Source organism: Mus musculus, chromosome 8 (assembly GCF_000001635.26).
Source record: "Mus musculus strain C57BL/6J chromosome 8, GRCm38.p6 C57BL/6J".
NCBI lineage: Eukaryota > Metazoa > Chordata > Mammalia > Rodentia > Muridae > Mus > Mus musculus.
The window spans coordinates 84436067-84462830 of NC_000074.6; the positions used below are offsets into that span (position 1 = coordinate 84436067).

The 26764-nt window shown below is 49.5% G+C and overlaps 1 protein-coding gene across 34 annotated transcripts in view; it reads left to right on the top strand.

Annotated features, from left to right (window-relative positions):
• The window catches only part of Cacna1a (calcium channel, voltage-dependent, P/Q type, alpha 1A subunit), a 301621-nt gene that overhangs the window by 97436 nt on the left and 177421 nt on the right, over window positions 1-26764 (top strand). For 33 of the 34 annotated variants that reach the window (XR_003947227.1, XR_003947223.1, XR_003947224.1 and 30 more), the window contains 2 exons: window positions 25424-25529; window positions 26620-26759. Coding sequence is in view for 27 of the 34 variants with exons in the window: in XM_006530609.3 (XP_006530672.1) it covers window positions 25424-25529; window positions 26620-26759 (246 nt within the window). In the remaining 7 variants the exon portion in view is untranslated. The remainder of the gene's footprint in view (window positions 1-25423; window positions 25530-26619; window positions 26760-26764) is intronic. The other variant, NM_001252059.1, reaches the window with a different exon arrangement.

The window sequence follows — 26764 nt, forward strand, 5'->3', positions numbered from 1 at the left end:
TGCAACTTACCACCCAGACCTTGCCGTATTTCATTTCCCGAGTCTGTCTTATCTTCCACTTTCTGTCCCAACATCTGTCTTCTCTCCCCCTCTTTCTTTGTCTTTTTCGTTTTCATAACCTGGCTCTTGATGTGTGTGTCTTTATGGTGGGTCTATGGGTGATTCATATCCCTCCCCCCTCTCTGAAATGCATAGACACAGGCAGAGGCCAAGGGAAAAGAGAGGCAGAGAGAACAGAGTGGAGCTCTGGCTGCATAGGGATGTAGAAACAAAGAAGAATTTGGCGTGTTTAAACTTTTATTTTTAAGTGTGTGTGTGTGTGTGTGTGTGTGTGTGTGTGTGTGTGTGTGTGTGTGTGTGTGTGTGTGTGCGTGCATGCATGAGTGCAGTTGCCTAAGTAGACCAGAAGAGGTATTGGGCCCCCTGAACTGAAGTGATAGGTAGGTGGAACCACAGGTTGTGTGTACAGTGAACTGAGCATGGTTCCTCTACAAAAGCAATAGGTGCTTTTAGTCCTGAGCTGTCTCTCCAGCCCTGGAGAGAACCATTTCAAGACTAACAGTGGTTTTTGGTCATTTCATTGCCAGAGGTTTTACTAGGCCTCCTGTGCTACTTGTTATCTGGACTTATTACCAAAGCCAAATAGCTCAATGGGTTTGTACTTGGTGTAAATGAAGTTGTGTCATGAGGAAAGAATACACTTGGCATTCTTTAGTTTTGGTGCCTTGACCTCCTCCCCCTACCACACATGCATGCACATATGCACACACACCACCACCACCACCACCACCACCACCACCACCACCACCACCACCACCACCACCACCACCACCATCCTCGTTTCCTATGAGGAAGGGGGTAGCTTGTCTTCTTTGGTAATTCCTGGTGGCTACCAATTGTTTGAGGATCTGGCTGCCTCTGTAGGAAGCTTCAGGGACCTAAGCTGCTAAAGGTTCATGTGATTTGCTGCTCCTACAGAGGGGAGGAGATCATCTTGCATCACTCTCTGCAAGACTTGGTCTCCGCCCCCTCTTTAAAATCTTGTGGCCTTTCTGCTGGCTGGTCGTAGGTGATTTCAGTTTGTCTGTCTTGTGGAACTGCCTCACATCCTGTCCATCTTTCAGGCTTATCTGTATGTGCACATGCTAGAGAGTGTGTGTCTTTCTACATATGGAGCCTGGAGGATGCTCTCCATGCCATCCTCAGGGACACCACCTCCCTCTTTTGAAACTTCTCTCACTGAATCCGGAGCCCTCCAAGTGAGCCAGGCTAACCAACTTAGAAATATCAGGGATCCTCTGTCTGCCCCCACCCCTGGGATTATAATATGATGCCATGGTATCCATGTGGGTTCTGGGTATCAGATTCAACAAGCAGACTCTTATTTGGGTCCTGGAGGTGAAATTCAGGACCTCATGTTTGCACAGACATCCCACCTCCGTATTGAGCCATCTCTTCAGCCCCCTTGTGTTGTGGGAAATATTAAAATAGGGAACCGACACATTCTCGCACTACTACCAGCCACCGATGGGCCACAGGGCTCCCGCCGGGTGATCTCACTCGAGTGCACATGTGCACATGGGGTCTCTTGGCCCGCCAACTCTCCAGCCCTTCGGGGGGCACAGGACTTCTGCTGGGCCATCTCAGCGGTCCCTCTGCCCGCCATCACATCACCTAATTACCTGGTATAATCAAGACTCTTAAAGCTTAATTAACCAATCAGATTTATGTATCAGTAATATCACAATTTGCAAGATGCCAATACAATAATTTCACAGCCAATTGATAATGATAAAAGCTTGATCCCAATATTTCTAACCTTGTGAAAGCATAGCTACTTGTGGCTGGTAAACGTCACATGGGTTCACGTCCACAGCTTTCCTTCCCATCCTACCCTGAGATGCTCCTGTCTCTGCAACTCTCAGCTCTGCCTCCCTTTTCCCTGTCCAATCACAGGCCTCCTCTGCACTAATGTAATTGGAGAAGGAAACTCCTATGACAGCTTTGTCCATTTTTAAGTAGGTTACATATTTTGCTTTTTATTTTTCCATATTGATTCCTAGGTGCTCTTTGTATATTCCGGGAATGACTCTGTCATTCATTATATGCTTCCCTTACTCTCAGCTGCTCAGTTAATAACACTTTATCATTCCATTACAGCTTTCAAAACACTTTCCCGTTATGATGCTTTCTGATTGACAGCTGTTAATTTTAGAATGAGAAATTTAGATTCCCTCCTCCCCTTGGTGGTTGTTGAGTTTCTTACTTGCTAAAGTCATTTCCACTCTTGAGGCCATGAATATGTTTTATATTATTTCTGAAAGTTCCACTGCTTTTCTTTCTCCTTTTCATTGGCATGGGGTTGGCTTTGTCATGGGGACATAGGAAAGCATCTGATCCCTAGTTGTCCCCAGAGAGCTGTCCTGGCCCGTTTGTTAGAAACGTTGTCTGGCCAAAGAGTTCTGCAGGACAACTTCCTTTAAACCTTTTTTTTTTGTAAACATTATTGATTTGGGGGAAGGAGCACATGAACCAGGATGTTAACTCGGAGGAAAGGACAGCCTGTGGGAGTTGGTCCTCTCCTTCCACCGTGTGGGTTCTGAGGAGTGGAACTCAGGTCGCTGGGCTTGGTGGCAGGTGCCTTTGCCTGCTGAGCCTTCTCACCAGTCTCAGACAACCTCTCTGTTTCTTTTATGTTTCTTTCCTTCTGGTCTGATTTTTTTTCCTAAGCCGTTTGCTCTATAACTTTTAAAAAGTTAATTTTTTCTGTGTCTGTGGTGCATGGGGGTTGCAGGGGTCAGAGTAGGATGTTAGGGGTCCTGCCCTGTCGATCTCCACCTTATACCCTAGAGACAGGATATCTCTCTAGAGCTAGATTGGCAGCCAGCAAGCCCCAGAAATCCTAGCTTCTCCACGCCCCACAACACTGGGGTTATGAGCAGCTGCAGCTGTGCTCAGGTTCTTACATCAGTCCTGGGGATTTGAACTCAGGTCTTCATGCTTGCACAGCAAGTGCTCTTGTCCACTGAGCCATCTCTTCAGACTCTGGGGCACCATACTTTTTAAATTACCTTTTTATTTGTTAATTTATTTAGTACTGAATTTATATCTGATACAACATGCATTTGGAGGTCAGAGGATGACTTGTGGTTTCTTCTTATACTGTGTAGGTCCCAGGGATCAAACTCAAGTCACCAGGCTTGATGGCAAGCACCTTTATCTGCTGTGCCAGCCCCTCAAGACATAACATTTTAATGAGCACCTACTATGTAGTGGGCACTGAGCTATAGCAGAGTATTTAATACCACAGTGGTTACTTTTATGATGCTCACAGTTGAACAAGAAGCCTTGCTATTCTCTAGTCACAAGTCCTGCAGGGAAGGGACAAGTCCTGGTTCTCTGAGGGGCAAATAAGGAAGTCTCCATGCTGGGGTGACATGGCTGTACATGTGTGAGACCTTGGGTTCAATCCCTGGCACTGTGCAAATGGATTTATGAACGAGTAAGACGATTTTTCTCTGATGTGGTGGCCCACTGAGTCCTTAATAGGACTCTGCCTGGAAGGGTAAGAAAGATGCTCTGACTGGGGAAAAAGCATGTATGGAGGCCACTGGAGCAGCAGTACACACATGGCCGTGTGTCTGGGAATGGCTCCCACTGGCTGCTGTGTGGAGCACAGTTCAGAACAGGGAACAGTCAGATGCCTTGAAACTCAGCTAAGAACTGATTTCAGGCTTCCAAGTCAAGGCTGTGTGCTGGGGGAGAGGCTGGTGGAGATGCAGGTGAATCGGAGAGCAATCCCGTGGCAGCCTCGCCTGCCCTCCCTCCCTCGCCTTTGGACTCTTCCTTTCCTGGCAAGGTTTTCTGGGTAAGGAAAGCAGCCTGCATTCCTGCCAAGGGTATGCGCTCTGGGGGGATCTCCACAGATGGCCATTGGGATTCTGTTCCCAAGAGGCTCTGGCCAGCCCCTGGCCTTCAGGGCTCCTGGAACCCAGTCAACAGCCTCTGCTGTTAATAACAGAGCTGAGCTGATGGCCTTCCCTTCAGTATCCCTCAGCTTTCATGGTTCCTTCTCAAGCCAAGTGTCGTGCCACCGCAGTTGGCATGGGGTGAGAAAACCAAGTTTTTTCATTGTTTTTGTTTTGGGTTGTGCTGGGAATAAAGTGGAAGGCCTCAGACTTGCGAGGCAGGTGCTACACCACTCAGCTGTGGTTCTGCCCCACTAAGCTTGTTTTTTAAAAATTTAAATATGGTATTCAGAGATGACTTAGCCTTGCTTGCCACCAAGCCTCATGCCCTGAGTTCTAACCTTGGAATCCATGTAATGGAAGGAGAGAGCTGATTCTCGGGTGTTGTCCTCTGACCCCACATGCATACTGTGGCACACGTGTCCCCTCACATGGGCACACACATAAATAAGTGCAGAACAGTGTGTAAAGTTTAGCTCTTCACTGTGTATACAGTTGGCTGAGGTCAGATCGTTAATGTATATAGTTGGTTGTGGTCAGCTCTTCAGTGTGTATGCAGTGGGCTGTGGTCAGCTCTTCAGTGTGTATACAGTTGTCTGTGGTCAGATCTTCAGTGTGTATACAGTTGGCTGTGGCCAGATCTTCAGTGTGTATACAGAAAGCAGATATCAGATATAAATTACTAGCATATTGATCACTAGGAACAGGGAAGCCAGGCAGTGGTGATGCACATCTTTAATCTAAGCACTGGAGAGGCAGAGGCAGGCAGATGTCTGAGTTCGAGGCCAGCCTGGTCTACAGAATGAGTTTCAGGATAGCCTATCTCAAAAGAGAGGGGTGAGGGGAGAAAGAGAGAAAGGAGAGGAAGGGGAGTAGTAATTTTCTAGCCCCGGTTAGCTTACAAATCACAATCCATCCACCTGCCTCATCCTCCTAAGTGTTGGGATGACAGGAGTTGACACAGTGCCTGCTTCTAGCATCTTTTTTCAGGAAACACTCAATTTCCTCTCTTCTAGCTGCTTCAGAAGTAGTAAAGATGGCCTGGTACCTCATGCACACATGCAAGTGTTGCAGCTGATATTTATGCTTGTGTTTATCGTGTGTTCATGAGACCCTGTCATGGCATTCTCGTGGAGGTCAGAGGGCAACTTAGTGTCAATTCTCTCCTTTTACCATGTGAATCCCCAGGGATTGAACTCCGGTCCTCAGGCTTGGTGGCAAGCACCTTTACTCCTAAATGATCATAATGGACCCTATAAATATGTATAATGTAAAATGATACAAGAGGCTGAAGAGATGGCTCAGCAGTTAAGGGCACTGACTGCCCTTTTAGAGGACCTGGAATCAATTCCCAGAACGGCATGGTAGTTCACATCCACAACTCCAGTCCCAGGAGAGACTGCCTGGGTATAGCAAGAACCTTTGTCCGAGTCTCCAGTGTGTGTTAACAGTGCATGGTGGTCAGATCTGGGTCATTAGCAGGTCAGTTATCTCAGCTTTTGATCAGGCAGAGTCTGGCTTCAGGCTTGTCTGATTCCAAGGCATCGTTAGAACATTGTTTCTTTTTACAATTCAGGGTCTAGGCTATCCTGGGACATTCTGTACCTAACAATATCCCCATGAACAACTGATCATTCTGCTCCTACCTCCCAGATGTTGTGATTACAGTTGTGTGCTCCTGGTTTTATGCAGTGCTGGGGATGGAAGCCAGGGTTCTCTGAATACTAGGCAAGCGGTCTAGCAACTGGGCTACCCCTACCCCACCCCACCCATTTCTATTTCTTTACTGTCTTTTTTGTGGTTGCCTCCATTGTAGTGGCTTGACTGCAGTTCCTGCATGTCTGTCTTCTTGTGTAAGGTCCAGAAAGAGGCCTTTGCCTAATGCAGCTGAAGGTGACACCTAAGAATGGCCCCTGGCTGAGCCTAGAAATGAGTCCTAGGCTGAGGCAGGCACCATGGCCACTCCCTCACCTGTGCCAGCAGGTGCAGCTGAGATCTTAACAATGCCTTGGGGTCTGGCTGTGCCAAGTAACTCCTCCCTCTGGCTCCCAGGGTCCATCTAGCACCTATGACAATGGCTGGGACCTTCCCACATCTTTTGTCTCCTGGAAGCCCTGTCTCCACTTCTTCTGTTTTGTGGCTGTCTGATTGTCCCTCCCCTCCAGACAGAACGGAAGAGCAGGCCTTCATTGCCCTTGGCATCTGGCCAGCAGGCTCCCTGTCTCCCTGTCCTCCCCATCCAGCATTACACAGTGAGCTGAGGGCCAGCACCACATCTGCCAGGCTAGTGGGGGGGGGGGGGAGAGAGAAGGAGGGGAGGGAGTGGGGGGTGCTTTTTCCTTATCTGGAGCTGGTTTTCCACACTGTCTCCCAGCTTGGCTGACTCCCACCTCCTCAGCAGTGACAGTTGTCAATGAGTGTCATCTTGCTTGTATTCCGTCCCTACTACTTTAATACTTTTTTAAAATCTGTGGTCAACCATAGTTTAAAATTAGGAAACAGGTCATTCCAGAAGTATTCAATTGCTTGGGTTTTAACCAAACGTAGTTCTAAGTATTATGGTGACAGCTTCCTCTCATTTGTCGATGTAGCTAGTAGTCAGAAATCTAGGATATGAATGGTCTCTGCACATTGTACATGCACACTGTCTACCTGGCAGTTCTTTCCTGCCCATCTAGATTGTCACATGGCTTGTCACATGATTGTCACATGATACTTGTGTTCAAGTAACTGCTACTGAGCAGTGGTCCCCAGGAGTGTCGAAGCTGGCAGTTCATTATGGTGTGTGGCTATAATCCATCTGCCATGCTTGCTGGTCACTTGCTTTGTCTGATTTAGACTCCATTACATATTCATTGGGGTCCCATGGATAAAGGGGGACTGATTTCTGTGTGTCTGTGTGCGTGTGTGGGTGTCTGTTATTCTGTGTGTGTTAGTATGGGTATATGTGTGTATGGGTATGTGTGTTTGGGTGTGCATGAGTGTGTGCACATGTATACATGTGTGTATAGGTACACCATTGTGTGTGTTGGGAGAGAGAGATTGAGTTTGTCTTTCTATCTCTCTCCACCTTATCTTTTATTGAGACGAGGCCTTTCTCTAAAACTGGAACCCGTTGATTTCAGATGGCCACTGAGCCTTAGGGACCCTACTGTCTTCGCCACCCACTCAGGATTGCAGAACCGGGATTACACACACACACACACACACACACACACACACACACACACACACCTCCTTTCCTGTTTCTGGGTTTTGTTTTATTAATGTGGATGCTGGAGATTTGGTCCCAGGTCCTCATGAGCAAGCACTTCATGGACTGAGCTGATTTCTCATCCCCAGAGGGGGACTACTGTGCACAGTGGTGTTACAGTACAGGTGTTGACAGCCTTTCTCTGCCACAGGGTCAAGTGAGGATAGTTAAAGTTCTGTGGATGGACATGGGCCCGTGGATACTGCGCAAATGAACAAGTGTGGCTGTATGCCAATAAAGTTTTATTTGCACAGAAAGGCTAGAAGCTGGGTTTACAGAGGCTTGTAAGGAGGCGTTGGGGTTTATCATCATCACTTTGCTCTTTCGCTGGGCACCTCTCCATCCAGGGCTTTTCTTTCTCCTCTGCCCTTTCTTCTTCTTTCGTTTCTTTATGTCTGTGTCTTACTGTGTCACCCAGGCTGGCTTGGAATTCATGATCCTTCTGCCTCAGCCTATGAAGTGCTGGGATTACACATGTGTGATTCTGTGTTTTGACCTCTTTCCCATCTTCCAAAATCCTTCTTCTTGTCCTTTGTCCTACCTTTCCCAAAGCTGGCAGGCTGCTGGAGCCTGTGCCCTGTGCATGGCAGCCTATCAAGTGTCTGACAGTACAAAGGAAGGAGGTAGCAGGGTCTGCACTTTGTCTTCTGCCTTCCCACCCCAGCTTCTAGTCAAGCTCCAGGGTTTGCCTTTCCTCGCACGCTGCTGGTTTCCCTCACTTGCAGGGCACCCAAGAGCCTCTTGCCTCTACTGTCTCTTCACTGAGCAAGTGTTCCAGAGCTGCCCCAGGGCTTTTACACTACTCCTCCACTCCTCTTCACCTTCCCAGGTCACTACTGAGACGATACATCCTTAGAACCTGCCTTGTATATCATGTGCTCTGTGATCCCTCTCCACTCAACCCCTCATTCCTCTCTGTAACTGTGGACTCCTTAGCTCGTGCGTATCTCTGCTGGCATAAAACCCATGTGGCAGTGACCTCTCTAAGGGCAGATGGCTTCATTGTCTGTGTTCGCTGATGTGGCTTGAACATCCCAGCCCAGTGCAGTGCCTAGGGAATGGTGCTACCCACAGGGGGTGGATCTTTCCACACAACAATCTTCCATTGTCTAACCTTTTCTAGACAGTCCTTCCCTAAGACTTTCTGCCCTGGTCACTGATTCTAGATTGTGTCAAGTGGACACCTAAAGTTGACCATTATACCTGGGGATGAAAAGAAAATGATGATGGAGGTGTCTGTACTTGGATCATGTACATGATGAGGGAGGTGTCTGCCTTCAGACCTTATACATGATGAAGGGGTGTCTAACCTTGGATCGTATATATGATGAGGGAGGGGTCTGATCTTGGATCTTATACTGGTTGGGTTTTGTTAACTCTACACAAACCTAGACATACCTGGGAAGAACTCTTGGAATTGTTTGGTTTTGTTTGAAACAGGGTTTCTCTGTGTAGCTCTGGCTATCCTGGACCTCATTGTAGACCAGGCTGGCCTCAAACTTAGAGACCAGCCTGTCTCTGCCTCCTGAGTGCTGGGATTAAAGATGTACACTACCTCCTGTCTCATGAAAAGAACTCTTAGTTGAGGAATTGCCTTTTGTCAATTTGGGCTGTAGGCAAGTCTGTGGACATTCTCCTGATGAGTGATTGACGTTGGAGGGTCCAGCTCATCATGGGTGCCACCTTGGGTCCTAAGTAGTATAAGAAAGCAGTCTGGAAAAAAAGCCAGCTGAGCAAGCAAGTGAAGCTACTCTCCTCTGTGTCCTCAGTTTCAGTTCTTGCCTCTAGGTTCCTGCTTTCAGTTCCTTCCTTGTCTTCCCTCCAGAATGGACTGTTACCTGGAAGTTTAAGATAAATTAAACCCCCTTTTCTTCCAAGTTGCTTTTAGTAATGACATTTGACACCGTAATAAAAACCTAAGATAGGTCATAAAGAGTGATAGGTCTTTAGAGTGCTAAAGGCTCCACAGTTGCATGATGGGAAGATAGCCAGCCTTCCTTTATGAGTAGTCTTTCTTACATGGACTAGTAACTACTTACAAAGTAAAGGCAGCCCGAGACAGCTGTCAGGGTCCCTGTGGAAGGGCAGAGCATCTTCTCGATTTTCCTGTGCAGTACTGTAAGCTTTGAGGCACTGCCTGGCACACAGTTGGCAAGGCATACACTTCTGTGAGGGTACTAGTGACCTACACTTGCTTTGAGGGGTCTGGGCATTGAGCCACTTAGCAAACAGCCCAAGCAGCAGCCTTGGTGGTGTCTGTTTTCTGTTTCAAAAATGAATAAAAAGTGGTCGTGCTTCCCAGAGTGACAGCATGACCTGTTGGAAGTGGATGTGGGCGAGGGGGATGTCACCATGAGGGAACACGTGTGTCACAGGACACAGACAGGAGTCCCTACCTAATGAGACTGACTGTACCTGAGGAGATATAAGCAACAGAATCACAAAATACATGTTATCTGATGATATGTGCTAAGCAACAAAGAAAACCAATAAATATGTTGTATATTAGGGGCTGGAGAGATGGCTCAGCAGTTAAAAACCCTTGCTTCTTCTTGCAGAGAATCTGGGTTCAGTTCCCAGCACCCGCATGGCAGCTCTCAACTGCCTTGTAACTCCAGTGCTATGGGACCCATTGCCCCCTTCTGGCTTCATTTGGTACCTGCACACTCACAGTTTAACAACAACAACAACAACAACCATAAATCTTTTAAACTGTGTTATATACAGTTTAAAGAGGCAGTAGGTTTTATGTTGCCACCAGTTAGAGAATCATCAAAACAAGCCTAGCATGACTCCACAAAACTTGATAATAAGTTGTTTACTATTTTAAAGATTGTAAGTACAGTCTGTGTCTGTGGGAGGGAAAATGCAGGCGATGGCGGCAGAAGGAGGGTGAGCAGACTGGGCAGAGCCTGTGGCCTTGTGGAGAACCTCTGCTTGGGGTTGCAGCCACCAAGGGAGTACAGAGGGAAGTGGGGCTCAGGAGTTCTTAGTCCTCTAGCCCCCCTGGGAAACACTGTAGTAGAGGAACAGGGGTGAGGGCAGGGGTGAGGGACAGGAGTAAGGGCAGAGGTGAGGGCAGAGACAGGGAAAGAAGGAAGCGACAGTGTTTGTCCACATGGGCAGTCCTGGGAGTCAATCTGATGTGGTTTTTGAGGCCAGCAAGGAGGGCTGCATTCTGATGATCATTAAATCTGAATTGTGGCCAAATGCTTGCAAGTGTTTGCCATTTTAAGGTCTGCCATTGGATGGCGTCCTCCTTGTTCACCGTGTTGTGTAACCACTGTTTCCCGGCAGGCAGCCTCGCAGCATGTTGTTACCCTGACCCCAGGCCCCCTGCCGAAGGCCAGCACCTGCTTCATCCCTTCCCTCCCCTAACCCAGTTCCGGCAGCCATGGACTCCAGGTGTAACTTGATTTGGTCAGTAGTTGGTGAGCACTGATCCCTAGCTGGGGACAGAACGGAAATGGCTGTGCTGAGCTGACAGTCTTGCTTATGGGCTCACCTGGGCTACCTGACTTTGACATCCATTCCCCACTGGCCTGAGCACACAGAGGCCAGCTGGCCTGCATTAACGGTGGGGAGGAACCATTAGAGGGTAGAGACAGGGCCAGCCAACTGCAGTCCACAGTTCTGGGAACTGACCAAATATGACGTCCAGAGTGGGGCAGCGCAGCTGAGGAAGGGCTTGGCAGGCTCTGCGTCTGCATCACTAGAACAGATGCTACAGTGGCCAGAATTTGCTGTACCTTCAGCATGGTGCGGATGGAAGGTTCTGGAGACAGATCTCTGAGTGTGGGGACTTTATCATTGTGCCTCCAATTCTTTATCCCTGTGAATTCTTCCTCAGGAGAGGCAAGGTTCCTTAGTGCTTCCTCCTGTTCACAGGGCGCTGAGGCGGGAGGATCGCAGGCAGCTAGGAGCTTGTGCTTAGTCTGGATGACAGCTTGCTCTGCAAGCACGGAGCCTGTGTTTGGTTCTCCAGCCCTCACATAAAACCCAGGTTCTGTGGCGCGAACCAGTGACCCCAGCACAGTAGGATTCCTGGGACTCAGGGTCAGCCAACCAAGTCAATCGGTGAGCTCCAGGTTCAGGGAGAGACCCTGCCTCACAACATAAGGTGGAGAGCAGAGCCTGGAAAGCAACTGAGAAAGACCGGGACGACAGCGCCTGGCCTCTGCATCTTTAGACGTCTGTCTGTACATGCCAACCCTCCCCCTCCTTGCTTCCTGCACGTTTTCAGTGTGGTTTTGTTTCTAAAGATGAGGCTCCCTTATGCTCCTGTTAGAGGTTTCTATTTCCTTCCATATCTCCCTCCTTCACACTATTATCCTGTTCCTTCTCCCACCTGTCTCCACCTACTATCCAGGTTTTAGCCTCATCCTTAAAAACAGAGAGATGGAGTCAACATACCGCAACCATGGCCCTGGGTTCAGATCTCACCTCTGTCTTCAGCAGAGCTCTGGAAAAGCTGTGTAAGAGGGCATCCTCTCAGGCAGTTTGTACCTCTTGCTTTCCCAAGACAGTGTCTTCAAGTAGCCTGAACTGGCCATGAACTCCTATTGTCCCCAAGGCTGGCCTTGAACTCTCAGTAATCCTCTACTGGCCTCTCCAGTGCTGAGATCAGAGGCATGAAGCACTGAGCCTGGTTGAACTAGCATTTTCCCATCAGAGACTCTCAGCAGCTGCATCCTTAACTCGGGTGTGGCCACATGGTGGGAGCTAGCCAGTGGACAGAGCAGTATGGACTCTGTCTGTACTAAGCTGTACAGCCAGCACATAAGGCCCTGTTCTCTGTCTTTCTGTGCCCTTGGTCACAGATGAATGAGGGTTCCGTCCCGAGTCAGTGCCGGAGGGAGGAGGCATAGCCCCTGCCACACCTGCCACAGGCACACAGCTTCAGCAGGAAGAGAGCCACGGGCTTTCTGCTGCTGCAATCCAGGGCTTGCTTGTTACTGCAGCAGCACGTGGCCTGTGCTGACCACCTGTCTTCTCTTTAGTGACTGGGTGCATGCATTGAAGTTCTGGTTAAGTGTGCCTGGCCTCCATTCCTTTCATTCTGTAGGGCTCTGCTGTCTTTGATTTTTAATCACCTTTAACGTTATCTCCTTCTGAGACCCAGGCTGCAGATCCTTCCCCTGCACCCTCCCTCCTCTTGTTCCGGGCATCCCGCTGAATGGAAGGCAGAGACATCCACTCTGACTCATTTTAGCTCTTCTGCATCCTATCTTCTTTCGGCTTTTGATTATTTTTGAGGCAGGGTCTCACTGTGTAGCTCAGGGTGGCTGGCTTCGAGTTCACAGAGATGACCGTCCTGCCTTCCTAGCATTGGAATTAAAGTGTGCACTACCACGCCCTGCTGGCTTTTCCCTTTGAAGGGGTTTCTGCCTTATTCTAAACTTTCCTCTTCCAGCCAGGATCTTAGACTGGGGGAGGCAGGGGGGTCTCTTTCTCTGCTGTTCCCTGCTGGCTCAGGGCTCTGAGGACTCACTCAGCCCTAGCTGCAAATTAACAAATGGTTCAAATGGCTCAGAGGCACTGCAAGACCAAGACCTTTCCTCTTGTCCACCTAAGCAAGATGTGGGAGTCATGGCAGCCGTTCCTCCCCTTCCTGTAAATGCCCCTCAGCATGGGAAGAGATTCAGTCAGGGTCAGCAGAGACCCAGGAAGAAAAATCTTGGCCTGCAGATGTTCCTGTGGCCCTGGGTCTCATATTGATGAAGCTCCCGGGGCAGCTGCCAGGAGCTCTGGATTAAATCAATAGCATTTGCACAGTGAGCGCTTTTGGGAGTGGGGTGCAGTGTGTTGCTGTATTTTTTTAATGACCAAGCAAGGAGAATCTTCATGCCTCGCAGGGCTGGTGAGGGAAGATCTGGCAGATCCAGATACTTGGGGACAATTCAGCAAGGTTTTGGAGCTTTCTAAAATGTCTGTTTAACTCATGTACAAGTATAAATCAAGATGCTCCCTGCCTCTTCCAGCTTCTAAGGCTGTAGGCAGCCTTTAGCTTGTGGTCCCTAGCTGTCTTCCTATGGCCACCTCTGTCATGACTTGTAGAATGGAAACAGGTGTAGGATTCTGCCTCAACTCTAGCACCACATAACCTTCTCGGTTTCTGACTCAGTTTATATCTGTATATACCCTATTTCCAAATAAGGTCATATCTCAAGGTTCCAGGTAAACCTTAAGTTTCAGGGAAGACTAGTCAGTCTATTACAGCACCAAGACCAAACTGTTCAACTCCCTCTCCATACCTATCTACTAGTGAGGTTGTCACTACATGTAAAATGAGGCAAGGGAGGCATCGTGACACCATCCTCTCTCCCCATGATTCATGCACCCATCAGGCCCAACCAGTGCTGCTTCCAAAGTCAGGATCCATGTCCCCTTACCAGGCACTGCCACCCAAGATCAAACCACCCACTCTTCTACCTGAAATGTCTGTGATAGTCATAGGTACTTATCTATTTGCTGTGACAAATACCTGCTAAGAAGCAGCCTAAGGGAGGGATATGCTTGGGCTCACAGTCTGTTCCATTTCAGCAGAAGACACAGCAGATCTCTATGAACTTGGAAAAGGGCAGTCAGACGTGGGGTGGGCTGTAAAGCCACAAGGTTGACCCCAGTAACCCACCTTCTGTAGCCTCTACCTCTTCCAGGGTCCACAGACTGCCAGAGCAATGTTTCCAGCTGGGGACTGAGTGACTAAATAGGAAGCCTGGGAGGGTGACCAGCTTGTCCCTTAGAACTCAGGTCCTCCAGAAGGAGCCAGAGCACAGTGCTCAGTGTGAGCATCTTGACGCACACATCACAAGTTGCAGAAGTCCCCTAATGTGAAATGCAGAGAGACAAGCATGTAGTGACCAGGCATCAGTAGTGGGCAGAAGGGAAGGGGGCAGAGTCTTGCTGACATCACAATTTTGGACAGCTGGCCTCTGGGACAGCGAGGGACTCAGATTCCATTGTTCTGAGTTACTGGAACCATCAGCTTTCTGTCACTATAGCAAAATGCCCAAGGCAATTAACTTGTGAGGAGGAAAGGTTAATTTTGGCTCATGAGTTTTTTGGTTCCATTTCAGGATTGAATGGATGTGTGTCTTGGGGCCTCTGGTAAAGGAAATGGCTTACATCTGGAGTCAAAAATAAGGAAAGAGAGAGGGCCAGCTGAGTCCACAGTCCCCTTCAAGGGCAGGTCTCCCATGAGTCAACAAGGAAAGAGAGAGGTCTAGCTGAGTCCACAGTCCCCTTCAGGGGCAGGTCTCCCGTGAGCCAGCCTCCTCCACTAGGATCCAACTCTTTCTTTTCTTTTTTTCCTCACTTCCCCCTCCCTCCTTTCCTCTCTTTCCTGCTCCAATTCCTCTTCCCTCTCTATTGTCTCTGTCCCTTGTTCTCCCTATGTAGCCCAGGCTGGTCTGGAGCTCAGGATGCTGATCCTCCTACTTCACCCCGACTAGGCAGGCTATTCCTCTGAAAGATGCCCCTCTTTGTCCGAGCCTACCCTGAAGCTGGGCCTTCATTTGAAGACGTTGCCCAGCTCATGGCCTCCACCCTGAGTGGGCAGCCTTAGAAGATGAAGACAGACATGGTGTGAGTCCCCTGAGAAGACCCTTGGGGACTCAGCCATAACTAGGACCACAGTGGGTAGGCAACAAGGAGGAGACAGTGGGTCTTTCTCTTTCCCTCCAATCTTCTTTGATGTCTCATTGTTCAGACTCACCTGAAGGCAGGGATGCGGGTGTCACCCTGTGGGTGACACTGTTCATCCCAAGCCTGCCCCTCTAGGGCCGCTGAGCAGGATGGTGCACGTGAGAGTCAACCACAGAGAAGCACGAGATTCCCCAGGAGAGGGAAAGGGCAGACTTAAGGACGGAGAGATGATAAATATAGATACACACTCCTTGCTACACAGAGGGATGGCTGGATGATTGGGTGGATGGGTGGATGGTTGGATGGATGGATAGAAGGATAGGTAGATGTGTAGAAGAATGAATGGATGGATGGATGGATGGATGGATGGAAAGAAGGGATAAATTAGACAGATGGTGCAAGAAGATAGGTTCATAGATACACAGGGAAGGAGTAGCTGCCTAGGAGTAAGCCCTTCAGAGTCTTGGTCAAACAAAGAGGAGGGAAAAGGGAAAGTTGGAGATGGAGGCCTGGAAGGTAAGAGAAAAGCAGGAGCAGAAGAAGGAGAGAGACCAAGTGCAGACGAAGCTCATGAGAGCCAGTGTGGAGGTCGCAGCAGCAGGGCCTGGGAGGCTGAGGAGGATGAAGACTGGCCAGCCCAGCAAAGACGGAGGCTAGGTGAGACTGAGCATTAGTGAGTGATAGATGATGGACAGAGGAGAGTTAGATGATGGATTAGGTAAGAAGATGGAGAGTAGATAGCTAGTAGGCTTTACCCACAAGCTGACAGGTGACTAGATGGTTGATGGATTGACAGATGATAGAAAGATAAGCTAGATGGTCAAAGTGTCCTGAGGGTGGACAGCTGATGGTGGCCTCACTGAGGGTGTCCCTGCTGAGAGGAGGTCCCTACTAGGCCAGCACAGGAGGGAGGAGGAAGAGGAGGAGGAGGATGGGGAGGAGGAGGAGGTGGCGGCGGTGGCGGCTGAGGCATGGCCTGGCATGACTGCTTCCTTCTATGAAGGATAGTGGCGTGGGGGTTGGGGCTGAGTCATGGATGGAGCTTGCACCTGTGGGAGAACAGTAGTTTCTCCTGAGGTCACATTCTTGTGGGTCAGTGCTGAGGGTCAGCACTGTCTCTCCCATGTGCACTTGGGGATTCACCAGTGTCCATTCATGGCATAGGGCCCTGTTCAGTGGTGTTAGTCTAAGCAGTTGGTGTTCTTTGGGAATGTTCTGCAGCTAAGACTAACGGGTGCCTTCTGGGGTGGCTGCTGTTAGGGAGGAAGAGGAGACAGGTTGTGGTGTGGGAGGTTTGAAGGGTGGTCGGAAGGCCTGAGAATGGCTCAGTGAGTGGCAGGTCAGGTGATGGCTTGTATTTAAGAGAAACAGCAATGAGGAGAAGGCCGTAACTCCAGGGTAAGATGCTGGGGCAAGGTGCCATGGAGGGAGCTGGAGGCTGGAGAGGCTGGAGGAGACGTGGTTCGTGATGAGAATGGGCTAGAGGAGGAAGTAATATGAAAACTGTCATAGAAAATAGAGGAGTGCTGGGAGCAACTTGGACAGAGTAAGATGAAACAGACCAGACCTGGTGCTTCAGCACTTCAGGTCTTGGTGCTGCCCATGGGGCTTAGGCAGGGATAGGGTGGCCTTACTTTATGTGGAAACCTCTAGACCATATGTATGAGTGTGTATGTGTGTCTGTGGGCAGGGGTGTTGAGTCTCCCGTGTTTCAGCTTTCCTTCCTTCCTTCCTTCCTTCCTTCCTTCCTTCCTTCCTTCCTTCCTTCCTTCCTTCCTTCCTTCCTTCCTTCCTTCCTCCTTCCCTCCTTCCTTCCTTTGTACAGGTGTATTTCATGTTTAATTTCAGATGAAACACATGTGACCATACTGGTCACTTTGGGGGGAGGGGCTGGGGGAGGAGCAGAGCCAGATACATGCTCGGGAAAAACTTGCTCACAAGCTGCTTCCCAGGCTCCTCACACCACTTAATATATTTTACAATTTGCTTGCTTATTTATTTATTTATTTATTTATTTATTTATTTATTTATTTATTGCATGTGTGTGCGTGCATGCATGAAAGTCAGAGTGCAACTTGTGGGCATTGGTTCACTCCTTCCATGAGGTGGGTCCCGGGATTGAACTCACAGGTCAGTCTTGGCTGCAGATGCCTCTGCTCACTAAGCCATCTTGCCAGTGCCATATAAAACCTTATTTTAATGGAAAATATACAGCCTTATAAATTCAGGGGTGATTCATATGAGAATGAGTGTCAGATATACACTCCCTCAGACCCTCCTTCTGTATCTCTGAAAGTCTCTCAAGCACATAGAGATATAGGCAAGTAGTCAGGCCAACTTTGCCAGTAATGGAGACCAGCTGAAGTGCCGGGGGAACGTTAAATAAATGATGAGGCAGCCACTCATAATCTGCAACCTTTTAAAAGAACGGGGCCCATCATACTGCCAGCAGTAATGTGTCCAGGGTGGTGTACAGCCTGGCAAATTGGAGGAGGTTGTTGACGTGGAGTTCTGCAAGGGAAAAATGTGGTCCTTTGTGATTTCGCTGGGCTGGTTGTATTTACTGAGCAGCTGCTGTGTGTCCTGCACTCAGAAAAATGCTAGGGACATGGCCTAGAATGAGCCCAGGTCCTACCCTAGTGGGACTGTTGTTCTAAAGAGGGCAATTGACCTAATCAGACAAGGGATTCAAATAAATGTCGCACTCAGGGCCGAGTGCAGTGCACAGCGGAGTTTTTAGATCAGGCAGCCCAGGCCCCGGAGAAGAGTCCTCCAGGGATGGAGGGGGCAGGGAAAAGGCAAGAAGAGCAAGACTGAGGCCAGGCTGGGCTACAGAATGAGGAGGGAGGGAAAAGGTGAAAGGAGAAAGGGAATGGGAAGGGAGGAGGTGGGGGGTAGAGGGGGAAACGGGGAAAGGGGGAGGGGAGGAGGAGGCAGGAGCAGGAGGAGGGAACAATGCTGGTAACAGCAGTTATTAAACACAATAAATTTCAAAGCTTGGTTGCCATGAGGTGAACCTCACCTCTGTGTACACAGCATAGTCAATGTTCTGGTCTTTGGAGGAACAGGAATAAACAACAGAAGCTGCCCTGACCATTGAGCACTGATGCTGGTTGGCTATTTTTCACAACTCACCATGGAGAAACTGAGGCTCAGACACAGCTAACTTTTACCCCACTCAAAGCCATCTCTGACCTGCAAGCACCTAAAACTCTTTTACTGGGCCCCTTATTTGGGAGGTAAGGGTGGCTGCAGAGACAGTCTTAGTCTATAGCATCGAGGTTAGCCACAAAACTCACAACCCTCCAGGCTCGGCATCCTGAGGAGAAGCTGGGGCCCCCATACCTGTCTCTGCTCTAGGATTTCCCATGCAACATCTTCCTAGTGTTGAATGCACTCAGCGATATCTGCCCTTCAAGGAGACGCTCAGAATGAAAGCCTTGGAATCCCTTGAATAATATGTAACAAATAGCATGGCAAACCAATTTAAATTTAAAAAAAATTTTTTTTTTGAGACAGAGTTTCACTGTGCATTCCTGGCTTGTCAGGGACTTTCTGTGTAGACTAAACTGGCCTGGAACTCACAGAGGTGTAGCCAGCCTCTGCCTGGCAAATGCTGGGGAAGGATTAGTGGCTTGCGTCACCACCACAGATAGCGCCTCATGGTCTTCAAGACGTAATGATTCTCTCTCCCCTTCACCCAGGCCAGATGCTGGACTTACAGAGGCCAAGCCAGGGCTCAGGTGCTGAACTCTTTAGCACACCCTGCCTGCCCTCCCCAGCAGCAGCAGTTGAACTAGGCCCGTTGGCTGCTGGCCATGGTGCTGAATGTCCCTGCCTGCCCTTTCTGAGAGCTCTGCTGGACAGAGGGTGGGAAGCCCTTTTCTAGCTTTGGCTGTGACTGCTGCTGTGAGCTAGAGTTCAAAGCCCGCCTGAGAACTTGAGGCCTTATGGAGTTGATGAGAGAGCTAGGCCAGTCATTCACGGCAGCTCATTTCCAATGAGCTTGTAAGGCATGGCCAGCACACCGTAGTTGACCATTGGGGAATTAGATTGTGAGCTGTGGTTGAGCCATAAAGCATTTGCTAAAGTGTGTTTGGCCTTAGATTATCCCCAGCACCATTAATGAGTGAATTAATAGTAGCAGTTACTTAGATCTTGGATGAAATATCTGTTTGGCTAAGGTTCCAAGGTTGGGTTAGGCATGGTGGAACATAGCTGTGATCCCTGCACTTGAGAGGCTATGGTCAGAACATCATGAGTTCAAAGTCAGCCTAGGTTACATTGCAACACCCTGCCTCAAAAACAAACAAAAATCCAAATAAACCCTCTCTCTGATTTTTTTTTAAAAGTTTATTTACTTACTTTTACATCTTGACCGAAGTTTCCCCTCCCTCTTCTCTTCCCAGTTCCTCCCCACTCCTATCTTTACCACACACACCCCGATCTACTTCTGCTCCATTTCTCTTTAGAAAAGAACAGGTCTCCTATGGACATCAAACAGCCGTGATATATCAAATTGCAATAATATTAGGCACCTCCCCTCCTATTAAGGCTGGAAGAGGCAGCCTAGTAGGAGGAAAGGGTCCCAAGAACAGGCAAAATAGTCAGAGACAGCCCCTGCTCCCACTATTAGGAGTCCCACAAGAAGACCAAGCCACACAGCTGTAACGTATGTGCAGAGGACCTAGTCAGACCCATGCAGGCTCCCTGGTTGGTGCTCCAGTCTCTGTGAGCCCCTGTGAGTCCAGATTTGTTGATCCTCTGGCTTATCTTGACTCCCTCTGATTTTTAAACATAGGCAAAATGATGCTTCGAAGCATGGCAAGCAATGGCTATGCCAGAGGACTCAGTTAGCATCTGTGAGGTGTCATTCTTTCCCAAGCACTGCACAAAGGAGGGAGGGAGGGAGGGAGGGAGGGAGGGAGGGAGGGAGGGAGGGAGGGAGGGAGGGAGGGAGGGAGGGAGGGAAGAGATGCGGGATGTCTCACAATGGGTCTAACTTACTAAAGTGTAGTGACCAAGCTGGTGACCAGGCTTGGGTCATGGCTCAGTGTTACCTCACTTACTGTGTCGGATCATAGGTTCCATCCTCGCTGTAAAACTAAAAAAAAAAAAAAAAATTTGAGTGAATTTAAGTTGTGGACTATGGCATGGTGTGCCCTGAGCCCCACTCTCCTGCCTCTCTTGTGACCTTGACCAATTTTTTAAAAATCTGTTTGAACCCTGATTTCATCCAAAAAGTGGGGTTAAGATCAGAACTCATCTTGCAGGGTGGTGGCAAGGGACCCCAGGGGCACATCCCTGGCTACACTGCCTAGTGCAGTGTCCTGTCAACAGCTGCTGTGGTGGTTGTGCTTTGGATGGGCCTGGGCATCTGCCAGTGCTTCACTCCGTGGTGGTGGTGGTATATGTGCTTATTGTACCATGTACAGGGTTGCAGACACCCAGGGGTCAAAGGCCCTTTGCTCTTCTACTGGAAGAAGAAAGTAGCGGAGGCTGGATATCATGCCATTCCTGTGAGAACTGGTCTTCAGATAGAGCTGACTCATTCTGTGTATTCCCTCAGCATATGCTCCTTATAACCCCCTTCCAGGGACAGGGTTACCTGAGACATCAGACCTCCTTTGAGGCTGGAGCTGAGGTGGAAGGAAGACATCATGGGAACAAACTGGAAGAATAGGGCCTGCTGCTAAGGGCTGGGCACCCACTGGAGTGTCCACTTTGGGAAGTGGTTTTTCTTTGGTGGACTGATTCCCAAAAGACAAAGCCCTGAGAGTTCACACAGCCTGCCTTTCCCCTAAGCAGTTCCTCAGTCCTTTTTCAGAGCCTCCTACCAGGATGCTCTGTGGGCCCTACTGGACCTTTTGAGGAAGCTGAGCACTCGCCTGCAGGGTTGTGTGCTCCCTAGACTTCTGGAGTCTGTGGGGGTGGCAGCTTGGCTTCCCAGCCAACTGCCTTCTCTTCTCCCCACTCCTCACCCTCCTGCCTCCCCCTGGCCTCTTCACTGCCGAGGACTCTAGACATGCTGGCATAATGATTTTCTCTCCAGAGTACCCAGGAAGCAGTGTGGCTAACACGGGCATTGCTCAGCACAGCTGTGAGCGGGGTCCCACAGATCAGGCCCAGGGAGTTGGGCTGCGGAGGCTCCTCTTGCACCCTGTTCCCAGCACAACCTTCCATCTCTGCCTCAGGCTCTTCCCCTCTTCTCATGGCAGGAACTCAGAAGCCATCTTTAATCTTGGTACTCGGTGACTATGATTTCAAAGGGTTTTAAAACTGCTTTTTAGATTTTTAAATTTTTTATGTGTATGAGTATTTTGCTTGAATGTATGTGTGGGTGCCATCTGCATGTCTGGTGCCTTTGGAATTCAGAAGAGAAGGTCAAATCCCCTGGAACTGGAGCTGTAGATGGTTGTGAGCTACCATGTGGGTGTTGGGAATTGAACCTGGAGCAAGAGCAGCAAGTGCTGCCAATCACTGACCTACCTCTCCAGCTCCATAGAAGGCTTAAGAAAATGTGTGTTTGCCTCTGTGAGTGTTCATGCGAGTGGAGGCCAGACAACACCCTTGGGGTCATTGTTAGAAACACTGTCCACCTCCTTTTAGACAGGGTCTCTTTCTAACTTGGGGATCACCAATTCAATCAGACTAGCTATGGAGGAGCCCCAGGAATCCACCTATCCCTGTCTTCTCAGCACTGAGATTATAGGTCTGGCTTCTCACATGGGTTCCAGTCATCGAACTCAGGTCCCCATGCTTGTAGAGCAAGTGCTTTAACCAGCGTCATCTCCTCTGGTCCCAGACTGTACACTTAGCATGTCCCCAGTGGATCGGTTTAAAGGGAAGGGGAAGGGGAAGGGGAGGAGCGGGTGCCAAAAGAAGTTGTCTGGCCTCCACTCACATGAACACTCACAGAGGCAAACACACATTTTCTTAAGCCTTCTATGGAGCTGGAGAGGTAGGTCAGTGATTGGCAGCACTTGCTGCTCTTGCTCCAGGTTCAATTCCCAACAACTCCTAGGTCTCCTCCTCCCTCCCTCTGATGAAATACTCGGTGTCTAGCCAAGGCTTTCATAGGGGAGCCGGACAAACCCATGAACAAAGGAGACCAGAGCAAACCCCTGCCTGTGTCATGCCTGTGTCACAGGGGAGACAATGGACAAGAGGATGACAGAAACCATAGCACTGTCTTAAATACAGTGTGTGGGGAAATTAAGCAGAGACAGAATTGAAGGAAGTAACCCTTGAGAGGAACCAAGGGAGGGAGTCCTGTTGGTATCTGCAAAAAGCATCTCGGGAGTATGAACAGCACATGCAGAGGTCCTTAGCTCAGACACGCCTGGGATGCTTGAAAGCTCTGGGGACATCATGGGAAGCAAAGCAAGAGAGAGAGAGAGAGAGAGAGAGAGAGAGAGAGAGAGAGAGAGAGAGAGCACAGTGGTGGCTCCCGGACCACCATGGAGAGGTCCCCAGCTTTTCTTCTAAATGAGATGAGGCCTATTAAGTTCTCGCACACATTATAACCTGCAGTCTTCTGCTTGCCTGCCCCCCATCCCAACAGTACTCCTGCTTCATTAAGGTGTGGGGTTTCTTCTCAGCTCCCTGACCTGAGTGGGGGAATCTAGGACTCTTGAAATCATCGGGACTCTTGAATGTGGAGGTACAAACTGGGAAGAAAATGAGGAGCCCTCCTCCTGAGAAGACTCAGAGCTCCGAGCCCCTGGTTCCACCCACCCTGAAGTGGAGCAGAGGCTTTCTGAACTGTGTCTGCACATAGCCCCAGAAGCTCCAGAGACGACTCCTTCTGACTCAGCAGGTGGATGCAGGGCTCAGACTGCATCCTTAAAGGGCCATGATGCTTTGTGTGACCAGAGCGTGGGGCATGCTAGCACTGACTCTCATGCTTAGGGCCTGCGAAGTGACAATCGGAAGCGCATGCATCTGGGTTTGACAAAAAGAAAATGAAATCGAGTGTCAGGATCTGAGCTGGGGGTGTGGGTCTGTCATTCTGAGAACTCAGGAGGCTGAGGCAGGAGAATTGTAGTTGTAAGGCTTCCCTGAGCTGCAGTGTGACTCAGAGGCCAGCCTGGGTGACTGCGTGAGATCCTGTCTTGAAATAAAAACTAGAAAGAGGGCTGAGGATGTGACTCAGAGGTAGAGCTCTTGCTTAGCATGCATGAGGCACGGGGTTCCATCCCCAGCGCTTTGAAAACTGACAGATAAATGCAGTGAAGTTTCAAAGAAGGAGTGGGAGTCTCGCTGACCCTCTGCCTGCCTGCTAGGAAGGACTGGGGTCTTGCTGACTCTCTGCCTGCCTGCTAGGAAGGACTGGGGTCTCACTGACCCTCTGCCTGCATGCCAGGGCTTCCTTTCAGACCTGGGGAATTCTGGGTTCTGAAGCCTAGGCAATAGGAACCTTGCTGACACAGCAGTACCTAAACGTGGTGCCAGCTGCTGCTAAGGCACTTCCATGGCAGCCATCTGGGGACAGGAAGCCAAGGAATGCCAGCAGGAGATGGTGGCTCTGAGAAGAAGCAGCCACTCAGGCTGGGCGGGCTGGCTGTGTGAGGATGTGAGTCTCATTCAAATCGCCAGCAAGGGCTTGGCCTCCCTTTCTCTGTGTGCAAATATCAGCTCTTGTTTTCCAAGCTGCAGGGTGAGACAGAGGGGAGTCTGCAGCGCTTTGTTCTGGGGCTAGTCACGGGCACTGAGAGGCAAGAAGCCAGTCACTGATGGGCTCTGAGAAGGTTTTGTTATCTTCCTAAATTGCTGTTTGCAGCTGTGCAGTGAAGCTGAAGCAAAACACAGGAAGGGCCTGGCTTTCCCAAGTCACTTCCTCCTACGTTCACTCTCTCTGCCTTCCCACCTGGAAAATGGGTCCAGGCTTAGCTCCTTCCAACCCTCTAAGGGGTAGACTGATAGCACTTCCAGAATACAGTGGCCTGTGATCCCATCATTTGGGAGGCTGAGGCAGGAGGCTCCTGAGTTTGAGGCTACATGTTAAGCCCCCGCCTCAAACAAAACAAAACAAAACAAAAAATCAAGACAAAACAACAACAAAAGTACGATCAAGATCAAAGGGCACTGAGCCAGTTAACTTTTCAAAGGGAAACTTTTCAAAGGCATTCCATACAGTCACAGTGTCTTGCAACTGTGTATCTAGTTCCTACACAGGAAGGCAGTTCTCCCCATGTGGAATGGGAGGGCACACTGCCTCTGGGGACACGCAGTGTTGCCTTTGGTTTTAGAACCACACATGCTACTCCATATCCCACAGTGCCCAGGACAGCACCAACTCAGGCACTGTGTCAGGCTGGGAACCCACTGTCCCTGTACTCAGAGTGCTGTGACTGCATGGCTAACATCACCTGTTCCCTCTTGCCTTCCAGCTCCAAGGTTTCTAGCTCCATTCACAACGCGACGGACTAGGGTTGCCTCTGAGAGACTGAGCCAGAGAACAGGGTGTGATTTTGCTGTGAACTAGTCTGTGTGTCAAGCCCTCATGTAGGAGCAGCATGTGTCCTCCCAAGTGCTGAGGCCCCATGCGGCCCAGCAGACAGTTCCTGGGGTGAAGGAGAGAGACTGAGGAGACAGATACTGTCAGATCACCTCCTGAGATGCCTGCTCTAAAGCCACCACTAGGTTAAAAAGATTTATTCTAGTTATGAGGCTCAGCCTTTTATACTTTTCATCTCTGGCCGGTTGGATTCGTGGATGCTAGCATAAGCATGCCCTCCACACCATCTAGTGTGCTCTGGGTGCTGAGTTCACCATCTACTGCATCTAGTTCACCATCTAGTGTGCTCTGGGTGCTGAGCTCATTTCGCTTACTGGCTTCTCTGTGAGTCCAGAAACTTTGCTGTCTTCTGCCCTTGGCTCTGTCTGCAGTAGTGGGGAATGCGGGGAATGCTGGGGTGTCTCTCAGCCAATGCAGAGCTCCTGCATTTGTAGTCATGGCTCTGCAGGGGTGGAAAGAATGCAAGGAATGAGTGAAGGCTGGGGCTTGGCATGCTGTGGCCACTGTGCTGTGTGCACAAGATTGGGCCTGTAAACACCATGCCATGGAAGAAAGAGGGGTCACAAGGCTTTGTCCTTCTATGAGGACAAAGTGTGGCAAGTGTGGCAACATCTTTCTCCAGGGGTGTTGTCACTGATGAAGTACCTGTGCTTCTGTGGGCAACCTTAAACTCACTGAGGAAGGGAGGGAGGGAGGCAGAAAGGGAGGGAAAAGAAATCAGAAGAAGGACAAGGGGACTGGGTTAGAAAGGGACACAGAGAGGAGGAGACAAGAAAGGGGAAGGGGCTTGAATATGACCCACACGTGTAGCTAGTACATGCTAATAGAAACTTTTTAAAAAAGTCATTGGTGTAGGCCTGCGAGAGGTAGGGGTGTCCTCCAGCCCGAAAGGGAGGTGACTGTGTGTATGAATGGGGTAGAGATGGGAAAGACTGAGGGACAAGGGGGTGGGCTGGAGATGTTGGGCTGAGTTGCTGGGAGAGGACAGAGTGCTGATCACAAAGCCATTGGAGGTCTGCTCCTTAACCCTCACACTCCCTTCGAGTACATGATCCTGGCCACCATCATTGCTAACTGCATCGTCCTGGCCCTGGAGCAGCACCTCCCTGATGATGACAAGACACCCATGTCTGAGCGGCTGGTGAGCAATGAGGTGGAAGGGGTCTGGGTCCCTGGGCTGAGACATGTGTGGGAGAAAGGCTGCTTTGCACCATCATCAGTGACCTGGGAGCATGGAAGCCCTTACTGCCCAACCCCACCCTGGGGACATGGAAGCCCTTACCACCCAACCCCACCTGGAAACCCAGCAGACCTGGTATACACCAGGGCACAGTGACCTTCGCACTGTGAAGACATCATGCTCAATCCAAATTCTGTTTCCTGTTTCATGCAGAGACACAAAATTTTCATGAAAAAGTGATACATAAGTATCAAACAGAGCAGTTAGCCACTGTGAACTTAGTCCTCAAATTCAGTCACTGGGATCCCATTCTGCACACTTCCTTGACCTTAGTTTTCCTCCATTCTCATCTTCCTCAGCAGAAGTATAGGACACATCCACAGTTGACAACCATGTCCTTATATCTGCATAACTAGAAGTGCAGACATCTCGTGTTGCCATAAGAATGTTTTTTATACCCAGCACAAGTACCACCAAATCCTCAGAATCAGTCAGTATCTAGAGATCTATCATTGTCTCAGTTACATAATTTTAGGGTTGTTTTGCTCTACTAATAGTCAAATACAGATTTGGCTTGTTTATTTATTGCCTATTTGTTATTTTTGCTATACTTAGGATGAACCCAGATCCCTACATATGCTAGGCCAGCTCTCTAACACTGAGCCATGGCTTTGCCCTGTACTAGGGGATTCTACACTAGGGCTTTATTCCTGGAGTACACACACCCTCAGCTTCTCACTAGTGGATTCTAGGCCAGGTTCTACTGCTGAGTAGTGCCCTCTTGGCCTTCATAGTCTTCACCAAGGCAACAGCCACATCTCTAACTGTGGGAGATTGGTACTCCTAACCCAGGGAGTAGGTTGTTCTTAGCATTCTTTCATTGTGACACAGTATCTGAGGTAGCTCACCTTGCAGAATGTGTTCCTTTGGAGTTAGTTTCAGAGGTCTCAGCCTTTGGTGACTAGGCCCATTGGAAAGGGGAGATGGGCACACATCTACGGGTGTGCTTCATACTGCTTATGTCACTGACAATGCTGTCTCTCCCTTCCAGGATGACACGGAACCATACTTCATTGGAATCTTCTGTTTTGAGGCTGGAATTAAGATCGTGGCTCTTGGCTTTGCCTTCCACAAAGGCTCCTACCTGAGGAATGGCTGGAACGTCATGGACTTTGTCGTGGTGCTAACAGGGTAGG